The sequence below is a fragment of the Protopterus annectens genome, chromosome 2.part0, assembly GCF_019279795.1.
Source record: "Protopterus annectens isolate FY-2018-M chromosome 2.part0, PAN1.0, whole genome shotgun sequence".
NCBI classification, from domain to species: Eukaryota; Metazoa; Chordata; order Ceratodontiformes; family Protopteridae; genus Protopterus; species Protopterus annectens.
In genome coordinates, this window is record NC_056728.1 from 228421739 (window position 1) to 228448589 (window position 26851).

General features: G+C 43.9%; 1 protein-coding gene across 1 annotated transcript in view; it reads left to right on the forward strand.

Moving 5' to 3' along the window:
- Window positions 1–26851, forward strand: part of LCMT2 (leucine carboxyl methyltransferase 2) — an 859935-nt gene that overhangs the window by 515634 nt on the left and 317450 nt on the right. Inside the window, exon 9 of the mRNA XM_044060683.1 lies at window positions 13604–13870. Within this exon, the coding sequence (XP_043916618.1) occupies window positions 13604–13870 (267 nt within the window). The remainder of the gene's footprint in view (window positions 1–13603; window positions 13871–26851) is intronic.

A 26851-nucleotide genomic window follows, 5' to 3' on the forward strand; every position in this document is an offset into this window, starting at 1 on the left:
CTTTATGCTTACCCAGCAATTCCTCTAATTCCAAAATTCTTGCAGAAAGCAGCCAGGTTGAAGAGCAATATCATCCTCCTTGCACCTTACTGGCCTCGTCAGATTTGGTTCCCCTTCCTGTGGCCTCATCTTCTTTGCCAACCTTGGATACTGGATTCGATTCCGGATCTCCTGCCACATCTGACAGGTTTCAGCTGGATATCTCATACCTCCATCAAACAGCATGGTTACTCCAATTCCATTAATAGCCAGACAACCAATGCTCTCTTCCCCTGTTTGTCATATTCTTATATCTTCCCATGAACTTTCATTGAGAAAGCTTTTTACAAGTAGATGGAAAAGGTTTGTTTACTGGGCACAGCAAAAACACACTGACCGCTTTTCAGCCCCGATAAATAATATACTTGAATTTTTAGTTTCCATTTTTAATGATGGGGCGAGTTCCTCTACTATTAAGGTTCAATTGGCCGCAGTTTCTAATTTTCATATTGGATTTGAAAATTCTTCTGTGGCCACTTCTAAACTTTGAGAGGCACTCTTCTATTGAGGCCCCCGTTTAAAGACCCTGCTCCACCATGGGACTTGAACTTGGTACTGCAGGCCTTAATTCACTAGGTGGTGTCAGAGTCCAGTATCAATCAGTCCATTAATTTGCCAGTATTCTTTCCCAAATTTACAAACAAAGGTGAATTTGTGTTGCATTTATTGGATGTTCACAGTTATATTTGTATTTACGTAGGACAAAATAAATCAGAAAAGCAGACCAATTTTTGTCTCCTTTGCAGATTTAAAATTTGGAAAGCTAGTGGCAAAAGTAAATATAGCCAGAGATGGATTGTATTTCTTTTATCTATAACAAACTGGGTCTAACCTTATGAAAACCTATAAAAGCCCATTCAACTTGTTCCATGACAACTTCATTGTTTCTATCCAGACCTTCCATGGATGACATATGTGCAGCTACAACTTTGGGCGAATCCTCATATTTTCATCACTCATTACAAACTAGATCTGGTCTCGAGGGGTAGAGCAGCCTTTGGCTCAGTTGTGCTCAGGAATATCCTTCCGTGGAGTCTGCATGGGGTTTTAGGTAGCTGGGAACTCTATTTCAACAGTTGAGGATAGAATGAAAATTGACAACATCAGATAAAGAAGTTATGTACTCACCATAACGTTCCATCTGTGTTGTCCATTTTAATTCTTCCTCAGCTTCCTGCCCACCAACCCCTATCCTTTTTCAACAAACTTCTGGAAAAACAAGACATTGTAAGGACACCACTGTCCTTTATGATTAGTTCCGTCTGTGGGACATAGGCTTTTTTATGTATCTTTATATATGCGTATTGAAAGATACCACTTCAAATAAAATCAGCAAACAAGATCTGGGGTATGTTAGGGGTTGATGCATTATGGGTAAGGGAGAAGCTCGAGATTTGGATACCACAAGCTTTAGTAACATCCGATTCGGATCCAAAGTTCAGATCTGACCCCAGTAGTTGAGAAAGAATAAAAATGGATAACACAGATGGAACGTTATGGTGCGTACATAACTTTGTTTTATTAATGTGTAATAAATAAATGCAAGAAAATGTGATGTAAGGCGAAACAATGAAGTCACAGAGGGAGATTCAAACCAACAAGTTTATTCTGCTATAACATTAATGTTGACACAATTCATTGGCACAATACATTTTCGTTTAAAGTTACTTCGTCAGATGTGGGCGTGCAATACCTGCTGTAGCTTCAGGATGCAGACCTGCTGTAGCTTCAGGATGAACTTTTCTCTGCCCTGTTTTCAGCACGTTCATTCATTTCCCTAGGCAGCCACTAACTCGAAAGATGTCGACAACTCTCTAATTATATTCTAAATATTTGTAACATAGAGGGAGGTGTATTAATGTCTAGAGTCATTAATACAGTGAATACAAAGTAAAATAAACCACAGGGAGGAGACTAAAATATAATTTGCATGTACCTGACAGTTGACCTTGTTTTTTTTTTTGCAACAGAAAAAATTACACTTTTAAAATAACAAGTTTTGTGGCAGTATTTCGGGCCATATTCCCACTACTAGTGCAACCACTCCAGGTGTCTTTTTCTTGAGCTGATTTGGGGTTAGAGTATATACAATGGGTATTATAAGGCAGTATCCAGACCACAAAAAGGAGAACTTTAGGTTGAGCCTAAATTCCAGTGAGTGTATTTAAAATCGACAGAAGACTTGATTTCATGTTTTTAAACATAACATTTTAAAAAGTGACATAGGCACATGTACAATAATAGAAAACAACCATAGTAATACTTACATTATGTTCATGCAGAATACATATACATTTTCTTTTCAACAATTTTCAGTCTGTCCGGCATTATATTAATTGCTCATTTTCTGCCTTTCCTTAAACTTCAAGAAACAGATTATAAAGGATTAGTCCAGATAAAATCACTTTAGCTAGCAGGTCTAAGAGACACACTCTCTCTCTCTCTCTCTCTCTCTCTCTCTCTCTGTCTCTCTCTGATACCCTCCCTGTGGGATGAATAAAGACACCTTGTTGAAGTTTCCAGTAGTTTATTCAGTTAAGCAGGTAGATAGATGAGTGTTAGCAAGAACACTCCTGCATAACTGTATAGACTACTGGAAATGTCAACAAGGTGTCTTTATTCCTCCCACAGGGAGGGTATCAGAGAGAGTCTCCTAGATCTTAAGTGATTTTATCTAGACTAATCCTTTACACTCTGTTTCTTGTTATTCCAGTCTCCCTCTGGGTCACAGGTGGGATACCAGACTTCACTCGAGCCCTCTGGATTACATCTGTTTCTTTAAATTTCACTGATTCTCCTGAACATTATTCCATATGTATTGTTTCTACAAATTCCTTTTATTTTTATGTAATTTGCCCCTTCCTTTTTCTAAAGATCTCACCACCAGTTCTTTTATCTCCTTTACAATATTCGGTACTCCAGTTACACTTAGTTTAGATTTCGATGCCCATTTCATAGGTTCATACCTACTTACTAAGTAAGCTACTGATCTGTGTATCGTAATAAGCCAAGTAGTACCTTACCTTCCCATAGCAGATGTTCTTCATGTTTCACTGTTGCAGTCATTGCATTTGGGTTATCTGCCTGCAGGTAGCCCTCAGCCGGCCTGAATGTCAAAGTCTTCGATTTCTGTGTCGAATGCTGTCTCTTCTTCCATGATGTCAGGTCGTCAGGGTTATAAAACATGCAGCCGGCACCATCACATCAGTCTTTCTTGCCGCGTGATGCCCGAAGCAGAAACAGTTTGCAAGTGCTGCTCGGCCAACTCCTGAAATTTTCGTTTTCGAGTTTCAGAACTGAAGTCTTCAAAAAAGTTAAGTACCTCGTTGGGGATCCTTTTTCTTACTCTTAACTGATGTCATTAAAAGTTAAAACCGACAGTGAGGGAAGTCGTGGTCTGCGCCTAAGAAAGGAATGCAGTATGAATGAAAATCTTTGAGGTATTTGCTTTGGTCCAGACCACAACTTCCCTCGTTGGTTTTGTGCCTTATTCAATCCCCGGACTATTCGTCATCAGTTTATTTTTGCAGCAAATTACTTTGGTACTCGGTTTAATTATCCAGAAATGGCTTTGGTAAGCCATCCGACTACCAGCATTCCAAAAAAACATAAAGATAAAGACAGAGACAGACCGCTTAGGTCCAAAGCTGCCGGCGACACTTCGTTAAGCTAGGTGCCAGTTCGCCAGTACTCAGTGAGGCGCTTTCGCAGCCCCTGATACCCGCTACTTCAGATTCGCAGGCCTCTACTGAGACCCATTCGGAGTCTGGTATGCCGCGAGATGCTTCTTCTACTATGGAACCTGCAGATGTCTCTACCTTGGATAGGTTCAGAGCCGCTGTGCAGGCACTGGCTTCTGAGGGTGTATTCAGGCCTACTGACTTGCATTTCAAACCAGCGCCATCTTCTTCTTCAAGGCCTACAACTCGACCCACGCCTAGAAAACCGACTTCCAAACCACATGGTCAGGCCCATATGCTTAAAAAACAAATGATAAGAATGGCTGAAGACCTTATTACTTTAATTAGGGGAAGGAAACCAAAAATTCTTTTTGGTGGTGTAAGCTTTTTGATATGCTGTCATTAGTCTAATTGGACTAATGACAGCATATCAAAAAGCTTACACCACCAAAAAGAATTTTTGGTTTCCTTTCCTGAAGGTCGTGGATTAATTCTTGGTTTGCTACTGACTTGTTATTTACTGCTTTAATTAGGGGAAGCCAGCCTTCACCCTCTTAAGAGATCTAGAACTGATTTTCCTTCTGATTCTTCTGATCAGGATTCTGGAATTTCTGTCTGTTCTGATTACCAGGATTTGCCCTTGTCTACCTTTGAGGATTCTGATGCAGAGGATTCCATTCCCTCTGCTTCCCCACCAGAAGATTTTTCTTTTGGTGAAACCTTGCACACTCTTAGGGAGCAGAAAGCCAGGATTCCTCTGACTCCAAAAAGAGGCTTAGGGAATTCTTAGTCTCCCTCAACACAGGCCTTTAGCTATCCCTCCTGTCCTGGACATTGTAGATGATGCCTTCTTGGAGTCCAGCCTGGCTCCAGACACTTTACCTCCAGCTCCCAGGAAGCCTGATGGGTATTACAGAGTACCTTACTCTCAAGTTCTTCAAGAGTCCTACTGCAGACCCAGAGACCATTTCCCAATGACCTAAAGGCATTAAGGCTACTACTGCCAAAAACCCTACCCCCTCTGATAGAGATTCCAGGGCCTTGGACAGATGGGGTAAGAAGGTATACACTTCTGCTACTTTGGCCATTAGGGCCTTAAACTGCCAGTTTCATATGTTAATGTATCAGCAGCATATTATGGGGCTAGTTAAACAGAAAATGATGTTGATTCCTGACTGTGCTGAAAATAAAGAATTACAGGATTTAATGCATTCTACTGAACAAGTTGGTAAACATACTTTGCAATGTGGTTTTGACTCTTTAGAAGCATCTTGCAGGACTGCTGTCGCTGGGTCTGTACTTAGAAGGCATGCTTGGCTTAAGGAGCAAAACTTGCCAGGTCATGTTAAAGCTGAATTACTCGATGCTCCCTTAAACCAAGACCGCCTGTCTGGCAACAAAGCAGAAGAAGTCCTTAAAAAGATGGAGGAAAAAGCTAAATCTATGCAAACAGTTAAAGATTTCTTGCAAGTACAGCCTCCCAGATTTAGTAGGCATTGGCCTTCTAAGAATTGGTCCTTTCCTGTCTCTCCTAGGCTTTCTCGGTCCAAACCCAGGAACAGCAGACCATCTAGCCTACAGTCTCAAGGTACTCACAGGCCTAAGCAGTGGGGGGCTCCTACTTCCAAAGCTGGAAGTAGTAAGACACTCCCCTATGGAAAAATGTCACAATGACTTAACCTTAAACCTTCCAAGCCCTGCTCAACTGCCTGCTCCCTTAGGGGAAGGATCGCCATGCATGCAAAAAACTGGGAACTCATTACCCAGGACAAATGGGTTTTAAATATAGTTTTCCAAGGATACAGATTCCACTTCCACACCTTTCCAACCTCAAACGGTTGCCCAGACCTACCCCCAAATCAGTGGACAAAGACTCAACAGCAGGTTCTCTCTCTTCTAAGTATCAGGGCTATTCAACCTGTCCCAGCAGAAGAAAGGGGACAAGGTTTTTACTCAAGACCTTTCCTGGTACCCAGAAAAGACAGCTCCTGGCATCCTGTCCTGGACCTCCCTAGTCTAAACACCTTTTTGGTAATCCCAAAATTCAAAATGCTAACACAAAATGCTGCTTCCTATGCTAAGCAAAGATGCCTGGTTGGCAACCTTAGACTTAAAGGAAGCTTACCTGCACATTCCAATAAGGGAATTTTGCAGGAAATACCTACGCTTCAGAGCAGGCTTCATGCACTATCAGTACTCTGCACTTCCCTTTGGCTTATCTACAGCGCCCAGGGTATTTACAAAGTGTCTAGCTCCAGTCATTGCATTTTGCAGGCAAAGAAATATTCAAATATATCCATACCTGGACGATTGTCTAACTCAGGCAGAAAACCAGGGCATGCTACTAAAACATCTGGCATTTGTAAAGAAACTTCTAACCTCACTGGGGTACACCATAAACAAAAAGAAATCTAATCTAGTACCCTGCCAACAAATTGTATTCCTGGGAGCAAGCTTGAACACAACTTCCTAGATGGCTTACCTCATGTCAGAGAAACAAGTTTATTTGACAGACTACTTCAAACTACTGGCCACAAACACCCAGCTATCTGCAAGGAAAATCCTCCAAGCCCTGGGGGTCATGGCCTCTTGCATTTTACTAATTCCATATGCAAGACTGCATATGAGGAAACTACAATGGTATCTAAAAGCCTAAGGTGTCAACATTCTCAGGACCTGGAATCAATGATTCCTGTCATTCCTTGTATAAAGACAGAGTTCCTTTGGTGGGCAGAGGTCTGCTACGACAACAAGGGGCTCCCATTCACTCTACCCCCTGCCGCCCAAACCCTAACAACAGATGCATCAGACTATGTGTGGGGGGCTCACTTGGCAGGGCAGTGCATTCAGGGCAAATGGAACCTGAGTCAAATGCACCTGCATATCAATCAAAAAGAAATGTTAGCTGTACAGAATTCCCTGACAGCCTTCAAGGACCACATTCTTCCAGGACAATTATCGGTAAAGACAGACAACACCACTGTTATGTGGTACATAAACAAGCAGGGGAGAACCCACTCGTACCCTCTCTGCAGACTAGCCATAGCTCTGTGGAACACAGCCTTGAGCTACCAAGTTCACCTACAAGCTCAATTCTTGCCAGGCAAGCTAAATTCACTGGCAGATGACCTAAATAGAAATCTCATGGACCCACATGAGTGGAATCTGGAACCCAAGATATTCAACCTTTTCAGAAACAAATGAGGGAGCCCAGAGATGGACCTGTTTGCCTCCCCTCAGAACTACCAATTGGACAAATTCTGCACAAGGACTTCCCACAGTCAAGCTTGGAAAGTGGATGCCCTGTCCTTCACCTGGGAAAGCCTCTCAGTTTATGGCTTTCCCCCCTCTGCCTCTCCTCTCGAAAGTTTTGCTAAAGATCAAACAGGACAAACCAAGAACAATACTGATTGCACCAGACTGGCCACGCCAGCACTGGTACCCCCTCTTGCTCAGTATGTCACTGCTGGAACCATGGCACCTGCCTCAGACCCCTTCCCTGCTGTCCCAGCAGGAGGGCCAGATTCTGCACCCTCAGCTTCAAACCCTGAACCTTGCAGCCTGGCTAATTCCTTGAGCTCTCCAATAGCATCCCTCAGTAAGCTGGTGCTAGAAATCATTCTGGAGGCAAGGAGGTCTAGTACTAGAAAATACTATGCTGAAAAGTGGAAAAGATCCTTTTCCTGGAGCCAGACTCGGGGGATGGGCACAATGGTGCCCAGCTTACCACATATTCTTCAGTACTTAACAGAGATGCTCCACAAGGGACTTTCCTTCTCGTCAATTAAAATTCATGCCTCTGCCATTTCAGCACATTATAATACTGAACCACCCCTCTTTTCCCACTCCCTGCTAAAGCAATTCCTCAGAGAGGCCAAAAATTTAAGACTTCCCAGGAGAGCCCCTACTCCAGCCTGGGATCTTAACTTTGTATTGGAAAAGCTCACTCTACCTCCTTTTGAGCCAGCTGCAACTGCATTGTTGAAATTCCTTTCTTGGAAAACAGCCTTCCTTCCAGCCATCACTTTAGCAAGAAGAGTGCAGGCCCTCATTGCAGTGGAGCCCTTCATCATCTTCCATGCAGACAGGGTGTCCCTCAGGACCAATCCTTCCTTTATGCCCAAGGTGGTGTCTAGTGTGGCCCTTAATTAGTCCATTCATTTGCCTACTTTTTTCCCAAATCCACAAAACAAAGGAGAACGAATTCTGCACTCTTTGGATGTGCACAGACGACTCTCAGAAAATTTGCACAGCTGCTAGTTGGCTTTGCTGCAGGAGCAGAGGGGAAAGCCATTTTAAAGCAAACCATTTCTAAGTGGATAACCCATTGAATTAATTTTTGCTATAAGCACCATGGAAAACCTACTCCACAGGGGATAAAATCACATTCCACCAGGGCTGCATCTACCTCTACAGCCTTTCTCAGAGGTGTCCCTACCAGGGACATCCTAAAAGCTGCTACCTGGAGCTCTGTACATACCTTGACCAAGCTTTACCACATGCCTATTTTTTCTAAATCCAGAGCTGGTTTTGCCACTGCAGTTTTGCAGAGCTTAATAGCTGGTCCTAATGCTCTGTAACTTCCTCCTCCCTTCCTTAGCTTTGGGAATCAGCCCAAATGTAATGACTGCAGCAGTGAAACATGAAGAACATAGTACAGTTGTGTACACTTACCATAAATGTAGATGTTCGAGTGTATTCACTGTTGCAGTCCTGGTTACCCTCCCTCCATCCCCCTGACTTCTCTTGGCTATACTTTTCTTCTTGTTTAGTGAATTTCAGCTTTCTGGTGTATTTGTTTTTTGTTGGAAGTGTAATCTAACATATCATTGCTTTCCATTATGGGGGCACCTGACATCTGGGGCAAGAAAAACTGATGTAATGGCATCGGCTGCATGTTTTATACCCCTGACGACCTGACATCATGGAAGAAGTGACAGCAACCAATGCAGGAATCCAAGACTTTGATATTCAGGCCTGCTGAGGGCTACCTGCAGGCAGATAACCCAAATGTAATGACTGCAACAGTAAATACACTCGAACATCTACATGTATGGTAAGTGTACACAACTGTACTTTTTTAATCCTTAAATTTTGCATACAGATAACCCAGAAGCGGGCCAAACAAGGATGTGTCGGAATATTTACATGTTTCCCCTATCCATGATAGACAGGGATGTTAAACTAAGGGTTAATTTGTGGTAACCCATCAATTTGTCCAAAGTATATGTGAACAGAGTAGGAAAAGTACTTTGCTTTATGTGGAGTGGAAGACTGTTCTATTGAAGCAGTACTGTCTGTGATACATACCTATCTATCCAGTATGGTCAGTTTACTTTGCAAAAACAATTACGATCCAGTGAGTTGTTTATGATACCATTGAACTTGCAAATGTGTAACAGTTCTGACAGAATAAGATCTGTTGAAACTCTGTACACAAGGCACAGATCACCACTAAGTGTGCTGTAGGATACCAAGAGGAGGGACAAGTCTTTGAGATGGTCTTCATAGTTTTTATGATTTTGATATTTTTTAGTGAAAGTGTTCTGGTCATTCCAGTTGTGACAAGTGTTTGGACAGCTACATACTGAAAGGGGCACTATAATCAATGACTGACCTTATGAGTACAATGGAATCATTACATCCTTGGATCTGGACACAATACCCTTAGATATAAGCTGTGCGATGAAAAAGGACTTCTTTAATCACCACTTATCCCCTGTTATAAAGGAGAGTTCTTGCCGACATAGGTTCCCAGTTTCTTAACTTTATGATCGACTTTCAGGAATGTGTTGTCAGTGTAATAGTTATAAAGGGGGTCTTCCTTGCCAAAGGACATGAATATAGATATACACTTCTTGTCATTTAGTCTTAGTCTATGATGTTGACATGAGCTATTTGTTTGGGGCCGGCCCTCTTGTAGGATCTTGGTGTCTTCTGAGGAATTTGTATCGCACTAAGGTTGCAGTCATCTGCCAACTTGGTCAGTTGCAAACACTTAACATAAGCTTTAACCACTGAGAAGTAAATGACAAAGAAGAGTGGCCCAAGAACTGAACCCTGGAGTACACCACTAGTGACAGGTCTTTTGGAGAAGTTGGAGTCGCCTATCTAACTTAGTTCTGTTTGTAAGTCTCTTTGCAATCTAGTGAGTTAGATAGGGATTGACATTTAGCTTGGAGTGTTATCTACAATATCTGAATGTGAGATTGTCGAAAGTCTTAGTGAGGCCTATATGTGTGATGTACACTATTTTGCCCTCGTCCATTGCTTCAGTAACTTTTTCAAAAAAGTCAGACAGGTAAACTAGGCAAAACCTGTGCCAGACGAATCTGAACTGAGTTGAATTGAGAGTCTGTAGGTCACCTGTATTCATAATGATCCTTTCCATAGTCTTGTAGATGAGACCAGTCAGGCTTATGGGTCTGTGATTACCCAGGTACCCATTAAAGCTCCATCTTTGTGTAAGAGATTGATTGCTGCTGACCTCCATTCATCTGGCATGAAGCCTGCTTTTAGGCTGATATTAAGTAGCATCTGTATGGGATCAGACAAATCATGTTTCAGTCTGAGTATTAGGCAACCTTGTATGTTATCTAGCCCCATAGATGCAGTGCTCTTGGCCTTGGTGCTTTGATAACTTATTTTTGAGAGATATTTGAGAGGTTATAGGTGTGAGTATGTAGGGCGGCCACGGTGGTGCAGCGGTTAGCGTTGCCGCCTCACAGCAAGAGGTTCTCCGGTTCAATCCTCGGCTGGGGTGCCTTCTGTGTGGAGTCTGCATGTCCTCCCTGTGGTCGTGTGGGTTTCCTCCGGGTGCTCCGGTTTCCTCCCACATCCCAAAGACATGCTGTAGGTGGATTGGACACACTAAATTGGCCCTAGGTGTGAGTGCGTGCATGTGTGTGCCTTCTGTGGAAGGTTGGGCGCCGGGCTGGCAACTCTACACTGTAAAACTCCACTGCCAGTCATGAGCGGACGGCGATCCGCTGTGGCGACCCCTAACTGGGAAAAAGCCGAAAGAAGAAGATGATAGGTGTGAGTATGTGATCTGAGAAAATTGGACAGGTGATGAAGTTTGAGATAAATTCGTCCAAAAGTAGATTGGTTATGTCCTGTTGGTCTGAGTATGGGATATAATATACTGTTGGCTATAGACAGTGCTGGGCATTGTTCTGAGAGTTTTAATAGAATTGAATAAGGCTTTGTGGTTATCGTTCACCTGATTAGCTATTTTTATGTCATGTGGCTGTGGTTGATTTGATCAATGTCTGTTGTTCCTTGTTTAATTTAATAATAACATTTTTGGCATCTTGAGAGTTAGTTGTTTTTGTGTGCATTTGTTTTTTTTTCCTTTTATTATACAGCCTGTTAATATTTGGGTTCCAACATAGAAGTTATTTTTGAATTGTATTTATTTCTGAGGGAAACATATGCGATTATGCAGCTATTTACATTTGCATAGAATTTGGCAGTGAAGGACTCTGTTTAAACAGTGGGGTATCAAGATGGAAAGGGATTTTGAATTTAACCCGGTTCTCATTCAGTTTTAGTAGATTAGCCTTTGCATAGTCTCTGAATACTGAGGAATTGGAAGTCATATGGAATATGTGTTTGATTTGTGGTCTGATTTAACCTGGTATGAAGTTATTATTGGTGGGGAGTAAAGCTGCCCCATATTGCCAAGGACCAACTGCAGGATTTTATTGCCCCTAGTTGGGATGTTGACTGTCTGGTCTAGGGAATTTGTATTGTTGAGGTCCAGAAATTAATGGGCATAGGTTTGAGGATATATACTTTTACCATTTTCTGGAGGGGTAGTTGAAGTCTCCTTGGAGAAGGGTGTTTGGCTTAATATTTATGGACTCTATACTGGTTATATAGAAGGTATACACCAGGGAAGACACAGAGGAGTTCCTATAGTTACCTATGATATGATAAGGAGTTTTGCTAACAGTAAGTTGGACCTGAAGGAGTTCTAGGTTATTATTTTGTCAAACAGGTCCGGAGATTAACTTTTTTTTAAAGGTTGGAGACACTGCTGCCTTAAGTGCCTTTGTCTAATGTGGTTAGCCTGACTGTGCAATTTTCTAGTAGTTTCTGTTTTGATAGTGAAGAGCATTGCACTTAGTAAAGCCTTACTGCCTGTATGCAGTTCAGATCCTGTATTGCAGCTCAAAAGATCATATCCTTAGTTACAGCTATTTGTTTCCTCAATATTTCTAACAAAGTGCTCTGTAGAGAATTTGTAAAATCTGCCAGTTTGTTACATTTACAGAAAAATATGTTCCCAACATACCCCTCTGTTTTCCATCAAAGATTTTGGTTTTGTGATTTTGTCTTGTATAAAATGTTGTGCATATCAAATAGATTGATCTAATGGTATAATTTTAACATAATTTTAATGTTTTAAAAAATGATTCAGTACGCGCTTTTCATGAGACAGAATGCATTTATTGACTGAATATGTGAATACTATTACAGGCCAAGAAGTATCAGGATCTATGACAATGGCGTGCATATTTCTTCCTTCTCATCACTGCACTACTTTTTATCTTCACCTCAAAAACATGATTTACCTCATTCCTTTGACTGAATTTGCTTCTTCTACCTTGCTGTATATATCCTTATCTGGGAACAAGGTAGGAAGCTTTTGTCACAAATTGTAAAGGACCCCAAGTGCTTCATATGTCTATGGCCCAGATGGTCTTGAGTTCGATTAGTGTCTCTGGCGCTTGATGTAATGTCCAGGGAAGGATGGGTGTGTCTGTCCTTGGAGAGGGAGAGCAGTGTGAAGCAGGATATGCATTGCCGCAATCCCTCAGAAGGACAATGACACAAATATGCAGCCAGGGGCAGACTTTTAGCTCATCAAGATGTCACATTTGTAGTCTTTATAGTAGTGAGTTTTTGGGAGAGTGCCCTCACAAAGGGAAGGAATTATAGGCTTGTGTGGTGATGGTGGTAGTTCACCCCCCAATGATGTTGGTTTAAGACCAGTACAAATGTCCTTATTGCCTGGAAACTGATGACTGCACAATGTGATGGCCCCACCTGCACAGATTTTGCCCTTGTACACCTGGTGGTAGCTACCTCATTACTAGGGAATGAATGGGCTCAACTCCAAGTCCAGTAGAGGAAGGCCTGATAGACCTCGAAAAATAACTGAGGCCATGTTCAGAAGTTCTTCTGGGTTGCTTCCACAGGGGCACTAAGCACAGGCTCACCTAGAATGTGAGTCTGTATAGAATTTTCTCACATTGCCAACGACAGTGCCACACTGAGCTCTGTAATGTAAGCAAGCAGATCTGTAATTTGCGTAATACGGCCCATGTCCTCACCTCTCAAAAAAATTAATGTTTAATTTCTACCTACTCCCTCCTTATGATCTGTATGTGAATTCTTACTATTCTTCATGTTATGCAATTGCATTAATCAAACAATGTAACCTTGCAGCAAATTTTTATTAGTATTTCTGATAAGTGTTATTGAAATTTTTAATTACAATGTTTGTGAATTGCATAACTTTTTTTTTATCAAGATATGCCCTTCTGGAATTCTTTTTTGATTTTTACTGTGACAAACTCATGGTTGAAAATGGCCTCTTGTGGTAATAGTCCAACTATCTTGACAAAAAAAAAATGTCTCCTGATGAATGTGTCTGCCAGTGGATGGACAGAACAGAAGTGTCAGTCTGTTACCTTTTTCGGAAGGAAAAGAGAATAAATACTTCCTTGAAACATTTCTAACCCCTCCTTCTTTGCTATAATGTTTGTGTTTCTTAGCCTTTGTTTTAACTGGCATAATTTTCTTTATTATTGCTTGACTGAATATTGTATTAAGTGTGCTGCATTACACCTGACTTTGTCTGCGTTCTCTTTCAGATTTTGCATTGAAGATACCAGTTACATTTAACAATAAAACAATCGTAGTATCACCTATTCGTACAGACCTTGTATTTTTGGGTTTAAAAAGATATGGTCATCGTTCTTCAGCAGTAGTGCCACATATCGTCATCACCACTGGTGGTTATGGAGAAAGTGAATGTGCAGGACAACATAGCCGCCTTAAAGACATCCACTGTATGGCAAACTTTGGAGACAGATGGATATCTGCAACAGTGCAGGCCAAACAGGCAGAAAACATATGGGGTAATGCATTTATTTTACAGCTAACTCTAATAAATGTTAGACCTAATATTAAAGTGCCCTCCCTTATGGGTCCTGTGGGCTGCCCTCTCCCTAGTCAGTAGTCTGCATTGTTTAGTTCCTGTGTTCGGGGATGGATGTGTAGCTATGATGATGTGTGCTGTGATGTCACATCAACGTATAAGGCATAATCAGAGCCTCCACTTTCTCCCCACTTGCACAGACTGGATTTTGATTATTGTTATCTTTGGTACTATTACTGCATGAACTCTTTTATTTTTGGTGGAAATTTGTCCAAATTCTTAGGCTGGCCGCAAGAAACTCCTTACAGGATCCCTCTTAATACTTGATGAGAAGACCAGAAATTCTGCATATAGGTCTTTACTTGGGAGACTAACTGTAGTTTAATCCTCCCAGAGATAGGCAAGTGATTCCCTTGGCCTACCAGGCTTTACCAGGATGATAATTGCCCCATCTTAATGAAACATTGATCTTAATCTGATCTCATTTTCTAGGGAGACCTTGAGCCTGGGAGAGGGGCATTCTTGGCTCCCAAGTTGAGGGATACATCCCAGGGTGTTAACAGTGTCTTCGCGAACCACCCCTGACTGTCTGGTCCCATCCTGTGGCAGTCAGCCTATTCTTGAGAAAAGATTGCATCAGTCATCCACTTGCAGGTCTGGGATACTTGGGGCTGAAGCTTCATCTTTTGGGGATTTCTCCAGGCCCATTTGGGATGATCACAGCTTAGTTTTTATTATAGTGCTTTATCACAAACCATTTTGCAAAATATAGTGCGTTATCACAAACCATTTTGCAAAATAAATGAAAATCAAACAAGCAAATTTTAAAAGTGAGGTCAAAACAGATGAAACATGATAAACAGATGAAATACTAATTTAATTAATGTAGAAGTATTAAGATACGGTTGTAATAAAGTACAAATTCACATTAACATTAAAACAATAATGCAAAATTTCAGTATCGCAAAATTGAAATGAAACAGAATTTAAAAAAATAGGAATGGTTAGTTTTGAATGAGGAGGAGAGATTGGGAGAGCCCCTGCCCCGGGGTTGTATCCCAAGCACAAGAGTTCAGATGCTTGCTTGCTCACAGATCTGTAATTTCACCCTTTGGAACCTCATTTTGCTGTCAGTGCCAGACCCAGTGCACATTTCTCTTTCTTGTATGCTGGTCTATAAAGGATGTACCATATCAACCCAGGACTACCTGATGCACGCACACTTTCCTTCCTGCATGCATGTATGGTAACATGATGCACCTGTCTGGATGACATCTTCTGTAAGGAGTCCCTGCACTGGATGACATATTGCTTGACCACATCTCTGATTGGGTACAGGACATTTTGACCCCGCAATTTGACCCTGGACAATTTGCCCCCGGATGATTTGACCCCAGTTAAGGTTGCATTGCAGCATTTAAATGTGTATAACTTTAAAAAAAAAAACAGAAACAAAAGCAAATCCAACATTAACTTTAAACTGCAATGTTAACATTACTTGCACATCAAGAACAATGTCAGAGAGACAAAATAATCGTACAAAAAATAAACGTAGCTAAAAACACCGTATAAAATGTAGTGGCTTGAAATCAAAAATATGGATGATCGAACAACCTGAAAAAACTTGTAAAAGCATTTTAAAAATATTATAAAGAAACAATAGCACATAAACTGTCATGTTGTTAATTTAATAACCAATGTGCGGACGCTAAAGAAAACAATTGAGAAAACATTTTAGAAACATAGCACAAAAAAAACCTAGGAATAAAATAAAAGTACCACATAAACAGTTGAATGTTTATCGTCCAAGAAAAAAGTGTGAATTTGGAAATCCAAGAACAGTATAAGGACAATTTGAGTAAGAAGCATAGCCAGTACAGTAAGGATTAATCATAACAAAATAGGAAATTTAGCTACTGCCACTTACTGGATCCTATTAAAATAACAATAAAAAAAAAAAAAAGGTTAACAGAAGGCTTGAGCATGGATAGTCGGTGAAAAACATTAACTTCCTGATTTGAAAATGGAATTGATTTAATTTTAAATGTGTTAAATCTTGTTATTGATAACATTAATATTAACATATTAAATAATAGATTAAATACATTAACATTAACTTGTTAAAAATTTTAATATATTTAATTGAAACACTTTATTTAATTTTCATTTTAAATATGGTAAAACGTGTTATTAATTAAATTAATATTAACCTACTAAATAATAGATTAAATAAATTAATATTAACCTAATGAAAAATACAAAATGTTTTAAATTCAAAAACTGTTAATTTAATTATTGTGTATTTTATTATTTTTATGTTTTATTAAAATTTATTTGGGATCAGATAGTCTGGGGTCAAACTGTCCAATAAATATTCCCATAAACAATAATTGAAAATGTACATATGAAAGTGTATACAGTTGCATTGGGATTGAATCGTCCGGGGTTAAACTGTCCTGCATCCCTCTGATTTCCCATGGGTTTTGTCTGTTGTGTAGTGCTACTGGGCCCCCTGTTCATTTTTGTTATGGAGCAAACCTTTGTAGATATCATCTTAGAAACTTGGTTATATCCTCACTCTGTCACACTGTACGCCCAAAGGAGCCAGTGACATGTACTTAACAGGGCTGACTTCTGCAGGTTCTTAGCCAGCAATTCAGTAGTCCCAAATACCTCACTCTTGTTCCCTGTGGCCATCACATAGGTTAGCCTGAGCATGAGCATGGTCTGACAGAAAGATGTACTCATGTGTCATAATGGGGTTAGGGCCCTTATCTGTGCAGCTAACTTTGAGCTCCTAAAAACAGAGGTGGCTGACTTCACAGCACCCATGCAAATGGAGAATAGTTGCATGACTGCCAAAGTATGCACCAATGCACTGTACAAACACGTACACAAATGCATGGATCTCGCCATATCCAATAGAACCAAGAGCCTCTCATCAAAAAAAAGGAAGCCAATCTGGTGGTCCCCCTGCTATAAACAAACTCTACAACAGAAGGAGGAATCTGATGTGGAATAAGGCGAAGTCCCAAGACAGGAAAAACTCCCTTATCAGCCTCAGCAAAAGGTTGAGATCCCTCATCAAATCCTCCAAATCTAGCTATGAAAACATAATTGCAGCAGATAGTAAAGACAACCACAAGGCCTTCTATAGTTATGTAAAGAATCTCCACGGCAATACCCAGATTTGCTCTGAGCTACTGCACAATAGTACCTCCTATACTGAGCCAACAGATATTGCCAATATACTGGCCGACAGATTCAGTGCTAAATTTGCCCCCCCCCCCCAAAAGGACCAGTCACAATACCAGTAGATTACTAGGCACACAGTGTTACTGCTGCACAGGTTAAAACAGCACTGTCCAAGGCCAAGAATACAGCTTCTGTGGGACCCGACAGTATCCCTGACTGTGTTCTACATGAACTACAGAGTGAACTGGCACCTCACCTGTGCGCCCTGTTCAGTTACAACCTCACCTCAGGCTTTGTCCCTACCGAATGGCACCCTGCTATAGTCATCCCTCTCGACAAAGGAGGAGCGACTACAGACCCCGGGAATTGTTGCCCATTTAGCCTGATGAGTCTGATATGCAAAACTATGGAACACATCATCATGGACCTAATAAACAAGGATATAGGGAATCTCCAAACTCTGGATCCTACACAGCTTGGTTTTGTGAAGGGTAGACCATGCCTGCTCAACTTGGTTGACTTCTTTGAGTCAGTCACCAGAGCTGTGGATGAAGGCAAGGTGGTTCATACAGCCTACCTTGATCTGGCCAAGGCCTTTGATACCATTCCCCACCAAGGAATCATAGAAAAACTCACTAAGCTAGGCATAAACCCCTATATCACTAGGTGGGTTGCAAACTGGCTCACAGATAGAACTCACAGTGTGAAAATAGCTGACTCCAAGTCAGACTGCCGACCAGTCACGGATGGAGTCCCACAGGGATCAGTCCTGGGTCCTCTTATGTTTGGTATCTACTTCTGTGAAGTCCAGGCCAACACGAAGGGACTCTGGCTGACACAGTTCACAGATGATGGCAAGTTGGGAGCTATTATTGACTCCCCAAGTGATGTTGACATCCTGCAGAAAGGCCTCAGTGACACCAATGACTGGTGTCAGAACCATAGCCTTAAGCTCAGTGCCAAAAAATGTGTCGTCATCCCCCTTGGGAAAAACCCGGTTCCCTTGAATTAGCACATTGATGGTAGTCCACTGAACACAGAAGGCATTATAAGAAGTCTGGGAACACAGGTTGACAGCAACCTCTCTTTTGACCACCACGTTGCCACTGTGGTCAGAAAGTCCTATGTGGCACATCTCATTACTAAGGGTTTTGCATCCAGGAAGAAAGAGGTCATTGTCTCCCTCTACTCTTCCCTCATTAGGCCAATCATCGAGTACAGTGCCCCGTTTGGTATGTACCTCACTAGACACCTGCAGCAACTGAAGAGGTCACAAAAGTACCTCACAGAGAGGATCCTAGGCCTTAAGCACTTGTCCTATATGGACAGACTCAACAAAACCCCAAATATTCTGTCTCATATCACCTACTTAGAGGCAATCTGTGCTTAGGTTCATAGGTCATAGGTTTATACTAGGCTATCTGCCCGAGGGCATTTACAAGCCTAGCCCATAGTTTTGTGGCTTACGCCACCCCTTTAGTATGGGGAACTATACCCATTATTTTGCTGTGCCTCTGTCGAGCAGTGACACTGAGGTAATCCCTGGGGTATATCTGCGATCTCCCATCCATTGGTCAAGATTTCTCTTGAACAAGGCCAGCGAGGTGCTCTGCCTCACATATACCGGGATTTTGTTCCACAGCATAGGGAGTCTTTGGGTGATGAATCTATCCCTCCAGCACGTCCTATTAATAGCCGTGTCGAGGTTTAAGTCTCCGCCCTTGTGGCTCTGACGGATCTAGATTTTTGAGGTGAAGCATATTCATCAAATGTGGGTTTGACATGGCCTTGTATGTCAGGCACAGGTCACCTCTGAGCAAGCGGTGAGCGACTGAATAGAGCTGAAGTTCTTTCAGTCGGGCAGCATAGGACAGATTTTGAGACCCTTTATCCTTTTGGTGAGGAACTTTTGTGGCCTCTCCAGCTGCTGCAAGTGTCGGGTCAGATACATTCGAATGGGGCATTGTACTCAATCATTGGTCTGATGAGTGATGAGTATAGGGAAACTATGACCTCCCTTGATCTAGATGTGAATCCCTTCATGATAAGGTGGGCAATGTAGAAGGTCTTCCTAACTACTTTAGCTACATGGGTGTCGAATGACAGGCTACTGTCAACCTGGGTCCCCAGGTCCCTGATAACTTCTTCTGTGCTCAGTGGATTGCCACCTATATGGTAGCTAGGGGTAACCTTGTTTTTCCCGAAGGGTATGACTATGCATTTTTTGGCATTTAACTTCAGGCCATGGCTCTGGCACCAGTTATCCGTTTCTGTGAGACCCTTCTGAAGGATATCTGTGTCAGATGTGTTTTCGACTACGGCGCCCAGTTTGCAGTCATCTGCAAACATTGTCAGCCATAACCCTCCTGTGTTTGCTTGTACTTCGGAAAAGTAGATGCCAAACAAGAGTGGGCCCAGGACTGAGCCCTGTGGGACACCACTTGTGACATGCTTTGAGTCTGACATGGCACCAGCAACTCTGACCCTGTGGGTTCTGTCACTCAGCCAGTTTGCAACCCATCTTGTGATGTATGGGTTAACATTTAAGCTGATGAGTTTTTCAATGATACCCAAGTAGGGTATTGTATCGAAGGCTTTTGCCAGATCGAGGTAGGCTGTATGGACTGCCTTTCCCTCATCAATGGCTTTGGTGACTGTTTCGAAAAAGTCAACCAAGTTTAAAAGGCATGATCTGCCTTTGACAAAGCCAAACTGGGTTGGATCCAAAGTCTGCAAATTCCCTATGTCTTTATTTATGAGATCCATTATGATCCTCTCCATGGCTTTGCAGATAAGGCTTGTCAAGCTAATGGGCCGGTAATTTCCAGGGTCGGTGGAGGCACCGCCTTTATGAAGTGGGACCACTGTCGCAGTGCGCCACTCCCTGGGTACGTATCCAGAGGTGAGACTATGATTAAACAGCTGTCCTAGCTGTGGGTTTAATTCCTCGTTGAGTTCGTGGAGCACACAGCCGGGGACACCGTCAGGTCCCATGGATGCTGTGTTTTTTGCTTTGGAGAGAGCAGTTCTCACTTGGGCATTAGAGATGTTTGGGGGGCTGCAATCGTTTGGTATAGATATCTCTCCTTTTGGGGGGGAGAAGTTTGCACTGAACCGGTCAGCCAGTATGTTGGCAATGTCTGTAGGATCAGTAATCTTCACATCATTTTGAACTAGTTCTGAGCATATCTGGGAGTTTCCTCCCAGGTTTCTAACATAGCTAAAGAAGGCCTTATGATTGTCTTTTGAGTCTTTACCTATTTTTCTCTCAAAGTTTGCTTTGGATGATTTTATGAGAGCTCTTAGTTTTTTACTTGTAGTGATCAAAGGTGTCTTACCTTTTAAGGATTTTGCTCTATCTTGTAGTAGCTTCCTCCTTTTGTTGTAGAGTTTGTTTATGGCTGGGGTCCACCAGACTGGACGCTTGCCTTTGGTACAAAGAGTCTTTGTTTTGCTTGGGATTGCCTTATCCATGCAGTCCTGTAGGTGCTGGTAGAAGGCATTTGTAAGTGATTCAGCGGCTTGGGTACTGTTTTCCGCCAGCTCGGGGGCCTTAAAGGAGACCACACTAGTCTTTAGAAGTGTGAAGTCGGCTTTCGAGAAGTTCTTTACTGTGGTCTTTTTATTTCAGGTGGGGTGGGATGAGGACCTCCAGCGAGATTAGTTTGTGATCTGATCTCACCAGTGAGGGGTATACTTGCGGTGTTGAACATTGTGCTCCCATGTTCGTGATGATGAGATCAAGTATGTTTTCTCCTCTTGTGGGGATGGTGACTAGTTGTTCCATGGCATTTGAGTTTATGAATTCCAGGAACTTTTGGGCTAGGGTGTTTGGGCTTGAGTAGTGTTCCCAGTCTATATTAGGGTAATTGAAGTCACCTAGTATGATGGTGTTTGGAGATACATTTATCCCTCCAGTGTTTTCAGGAAAGCCATGTGAGGTTCCTGAGTTTGTGAGGGTGGCCTGTAACATGCTACAATTTGCAGAGCAGTCTTGCCTATGGTTAATTGCACCTGGATGGTCTCCGATGCATCGTGCGTTGCCACCAATCTTGAGGTGTGGGTGTCCTTGATGAATATGGATACCCCCCTCCTTTCTTGGTATTGTCCGGATTTTGGGGCCGGAACGCATGATATGAGGTAAAACCTGATAGTGCTGGGGTGCTCTCAGGAGCCTTGAACCAGGTTTCTGTCACAGCACAGACATCGATGTTCTCCATACTGAGAAGGGCCTCGAGTGTGTGCATTTTGAGATTGACTTACAAAGCCATATCTGACCCAGCACTGTTAGAAATGCTACATCTAAAGAAATTCCAACCCCTCCACACCACACGCTCCAGAGACCTCAACCTCATTACCACAGTCAACAGAATATGCTGGAGGGACAGGTTCATAACCCAGAGACTGTCCATGCTATGGAATAGACTTCCCATACATGTCAAGCAGAGCACCTCACTGGCCCTCTTCATGAGAAATCTTGATGAGTGGATGGGAAATAGAAAATTCACCCCGGGGATCACTCCAGTGGCTCTGCTCGACAGAGGCACTAGGAACTAAGGTCGGGTGGCACGATGCCAGGGTAATCCTATGGGCTAGGCTTATAAAGGTTCCAGGGCCATTAGCCTAGTACACACCTATGAACCTATTATCTGTCTAAGCTCATATCTCTCCTGCTGGAGTCAGGGCTGAGAGTGATTGAGGCCTTTTCTAAGTGTGGAGTCAGGGTGGGGACTTTAACTGATACTGTTTATCACTCCGTATATGGGTTCCAAATTGATCTACAGTGTCCAGGCCTCAGTAGCTACTTTAGTTAAAATGGCAAGTTCTACATTCTGCCTGCAGTAAATGACATAACAGAGGATGTTATGTGATCCTATCTCGCCTACATTCTGAACTGATGGGTTCGGAGCCGATCCCTCGGCTCCGACTCGGCACGCTTATGCTATAGAGCGAGGCCTCTAATTGGCTGAGCTATCTTTATCCCAGGATGCACCACCACTAATCCCCCAGATCTCGTTTGCCGCTAACAAGCTTAGACGTGGTCTCAACATTGGCTGGGCTAAGTACTATTTATTAGGCTTTTTCCTGTCACAAATTTCCTTATTTTGAACCCAAAAGCTGTTTTAACAGCTATTGTTGTATATTGGTGTGATTGGTGAATTTTTGTTGGAAAATTCGTGATTTTTTTAGTCAGGGAAGGTTTCCCGTTTTAGTTAGAGGGGCCTTCCCCTGTTACTTTGCTGTTTGTGTATCTTCTTGGGTCAAGTACCCGTTTAAGTTAGAGGGTCTTGACTCTCTTTATCTCGTTTTTGTCTACTAACTGTTTAGTTTAAAAAAAAAAATATATATATATATATATTGTGGTTTTATTTGTTAAACTTCATATTTGTTAAAACTTGTTGTATTTAACTAAGTGTAGTGTTTTTCCACTTAGATAGTTATGTCTAAAGAACACAAACCCTCCTGGTTTAAGAAATGCACGAGGTGTGGGTTTAAAATGTCCATAACGGACGACCACTCCTCGTGCGTCTATTGCTTAGGTGCTAAACACCTACAAGAGTCGTGCGGTGTGTGCCACGCGTTCTCTTCTAGAGTCCTCCAGGAGAGGAAAAACAAATTAATCCTCAAGGGATTAATCAAGCCTTCCTTCGAGGAGGCTTTATCTTCCTCTCTGTCTCCTTCTAAAAAGAAGAAAGCGTCGGCTCCGACCAGTCAGTCGGAACTGACCGCTAAAAAAGCTAAGCAGACTTCTCCATCGGCTCCACGGACTTCGGAGCCGAGGTCGGAATGGTCTGCCTCGATGCCTCCAGCCTCGACCCCTCTGGTTTCGGAGCCGAGTCTGGGACATCGAGAGGCGGGTCACCCTCATCGGCTCCACTGATATTGGAGCCGATAAGGGTTACCGGCTCAGACTCTTCCCCCTCGGAGCCGAAGTCCTTATCGGCACCGAGGGAAATTTCCTTGAAACTTTCTTCGGAGCCGATAGTTGTTGAGTCCTTTCGGAGCCGGTCCCCGAGCCCTTCGGAGCCGATGGAGAAATCAGTTCGGGCCCGATCGGTATCCTCTAGATCATCCAAGATGTCTGATTCGGACATCGACAGGGTGCTCCTTCGACTCTTCCAGTCTCCGGTGTTCCAAAAGCTGGTTTCGGCTCCAGCCCAGTTGGCTTCGGAGCCGATGGTCCACTCCCCTACTGTGGTTCTTCCTCCAACAGCTTCGGCACCGTTGGAGCCGGTGCTGGTGGAACCTGTGGAGGTGTTAGGGTCGGGCCCGACCCTTGCTCCAACTCCGGCTCTTGGGTCGGAGTTCAGTACACGGACTTCTTCCTTTGGCCCTGGGGGGGAGGCTTCGGGATTGATGCTTTCGGTCCCAAGTCTCCCTCTTGGTGCGTCGGCGGCGGGAGTACCGTCCACTGTCGTGGCCACGGAGGTGGGACCCTCCCAGGATTCTGGTGGTCCCGCCTTCAGGGCTATGAGGAGCGATTTAGCCAAATCTTCCTTGGCTACCTCCATGGTTTCCCCAGCTTACCTCCCTGCATACGGAGACTGGGTCGTTGGCAGTCCCCCTGTCTTTAGACAGCGGAGCCCCTGGGCCTCAGGTTACCCCCGCTGGGGTTTCTCCCCCTCCTGGAGGTCCTTCTGAAGCATCTTCGGAAGAACCCCCCAGGAAAAGGATGTGCAAGAGGAAGCACGTTGACTCCCCTGATGAGTCTTTGACATCTGACACTGATCTCGATGATGCAGAGGGGTCCCCTAAGTCGTCCTCGGATGATGTCTCCTTTGCAGACATCCTAGAAGCCCTAAAACAGCGAGGCGGCTGGCAGTCCAAACCTCCCTCTGCTGATAAGTCGGTGTTCCTGAAGGCCTTCGGGGCTCAGCCCTCCGCCTCCTGGGTGTCTCCGCCCTTCGACGAGCTCTTGGATTTGATCTGTCGAAGGGGAACACCCAGACTCTGTGGAACCGGTGCCTGCTCGTCCGAACAAATTTCTCTCGGCCCCTGATAGACAGTTCCTTACTAAAGGTGTGGCTGTAGATGCTTTGGTGGTGGCATCTGCTACCCAGCAAGATGTAGCAGAGGCTTCTACGTCCGTCCATCCTCCTAATAAGGAGTCTAGGAGCATGGATCGGTACGAAAGCGCACCCTTAGTTCAGCGGCCTTTACACTGAGGTCCTTGAACTACCTGACGCACTTTACCAGATTTCAGAGGGATCTGATTAAGGAGCTATCCGATACCCTCTTGGGTAACCTGCCTGAGGAGCTGGCCCAGACGGTTGGCTCTCAGCTGGCTACAATGTCGTCCATTTCGAACTCGTCCATGAGGCTCATTTCATGCGGCGAAGGCGAGTAGAGCGGGTACAGGCATTGCTCTACGGAGACAAGCCTGGCTCCTCCTGTGTCATTTTGCGGAGGCCTTTAAGTCTTCATTTGCCGATGCCCCCTTTGATGGGTCCTCCCTGTTTGGACCCAAGGTAGAAGACACACTAACCCGCTGTGAGCAGGAAGGTAAGACTCTGACTGCCGTAGGGGCACGATTTTCCACTCCCTTTTGGCCTTATCCCAAGGCTAAAAGAGGAGGGAAAATGTGGTTCCGTAGATCTCAGAAGCCTTACCCCTCTCAGCAGGAAGGTTCCCCTTCCAGAGGCAGAGGAGGGGGAAATTCATCCGGAAGACGCCGTCCCAGAGGCGGCAGAGGCCCTCGCAACACTGGAGACCGCGAGTCCTTTCGTGGCTTTTCAGCCTTTCATAGTCCCTGAGGGATTGCCCGGCTGTGCTGCTCTGGAGCCAGTCGGGGGTCGTTTCTCGAAGCACCTGAAGGCCTGGGAAGGGATCACTCAGGACCGATGGGTGCTTCGGATTATCGCCGGAGGTTACTCCATCCCATTCTCTCACCCCCCCCTCAGTCCAGGAAAATCCCGGACCCGCCACCCAGTCAACGGGATACCGCAGCTTCAGAAGTTTCAAAACTGCTGCAAAAAGGAGTCATCCAACCGGTCCCCGCAGACCAGATCGGATTAGGGACTTACTCAAGATTCTTTTTGGTGCCAAAAAAGACCGGGGACTTGAGGCCCATTTTGGACCTCAGTATACTAAACCGTTCAGTCAGAAAGTCCAAGTTCCGAATGGTCACTCTACAAACCATTCTCCCATTGCTGGAGAAAGGTGTTTGGATGTGCTCCATAGATCTCAAGGACGCGTATTATCATATCATGATACATCAAGCGTCCAGGAGACATCTGCGCTTCAGCCTAGGAGGCAGTCATTTTCAGTTCCGTGCGCTGCCCTTTGGTCTCACCACAGCCCCCAGGGTGTTCACCAAGTGCTTGGCAGTAGTGACTGCTCACCTGAGAAGTCTAGGATTCCAGGTGTTTCCGTATCTAGACGACTGGCTCCTAACTGCCACCTCCAAGCATCTACTTCTGCAGAGCCTACAAGCCACTATATCACTGGGCAATTCCCTTGGAATCACCTTCAATTGGCAAAAGTCTGTGCTGCGGCCATCTCAATGAATAAGATTCATAGGGGTAGAGATAGACTCAAACCAAATGCGGGTCTATCTACCTACAGACAGAATTCAAACCATACAAAATCAAGTTCGAGCCTTACTTCCCAGGTCCAAAGCCCCAGCCAGAATGGTCCTGCAGCTATTGGGATCCATGTCTGCCACGGTTCTTCTAGTCCCCTTGGCAAGGTTGCACATGAGAATCCTCCAGTGGCTTCTTTCAGCTCAGTGGTCCTTTCAGGAACTCCCTCTCAGTCACCTCATATGGATCACGGAATCTTGCAAACGGGACCTTCGCTGGTGGCTAGTGCCCTCCAATTTGGATCAGGGACGACCCTTTGTTCTTCCTCCTCCAGCGGCCACTTTGACCACGGACTCCTCCCAGATGGGGTGGGGGGGACATTCCCTGGGCAGGTCAGTCCAAGGCAAATGGCACCCAGAAGAGACTCTTCTTCATATCAGCATCCTAGAAATGAGGGCAGTACTCCTGTCCCTTCAAGCCCTTCACGATTATCTCCCTCAGGGCGTAATTGCTGTTCACTCAGACAATATGTCAGTTGTCTGGTACCTGAACAAACAGGGAGGAACCAGATCCTATCCTCTTTGCAGAGAAGCCATGAGAGTTTGGGAATGGGCAGTCTCGACCAAACGTTTCCTAGTGGCTATTCACATACCGGACAAGTCCAATGTCATAGCCGACAGATTGAGCAGAACCATCCTCTCTCCTCACGAATGGTCTCTGAATATGACAGTTGCAAGTCAGATTTTCAGCGAATGGGGAGTTCCGTGTTGCGACCTCTTTGCGACTCCTCTGAATGCGAAGTGCAAAGAATTCTTCTCCCTAACCCCGGCTCCGGGGAAGAGCCCCATGGATGCATTAGTCCATCCTTGGCCCACTGGCTTGCTTTATGCCTTCCCTCCAGTTCCTCTCCTCCCCAGGGTGATTCAAAAGGCATCTCTCTTGGGGAGCAAAATGATCTTAATTGCTCCTTACTGGCCTCGTCAAGTGTGGTTCCCCTATCTTCGGAAACATGCTCTGGAAGGTCCATGGTTCCTGGACCAGGTCCCAGACCTACTGGTTCATCAGTCGGGACTATTCCACCAGTCCCTACACACCTTAAAATTGACGGCCTGGCTCCTCCTCTTCCGGCGATAGTCAGGAGTCATACATTGGATCCAGATGTTGTGCACATATTATCTTCGGCCCATAAGTCTGCTACAAAGAAACTGTATTCTAGCAAATGGAAAAGGTTTGCTATTTGGGCT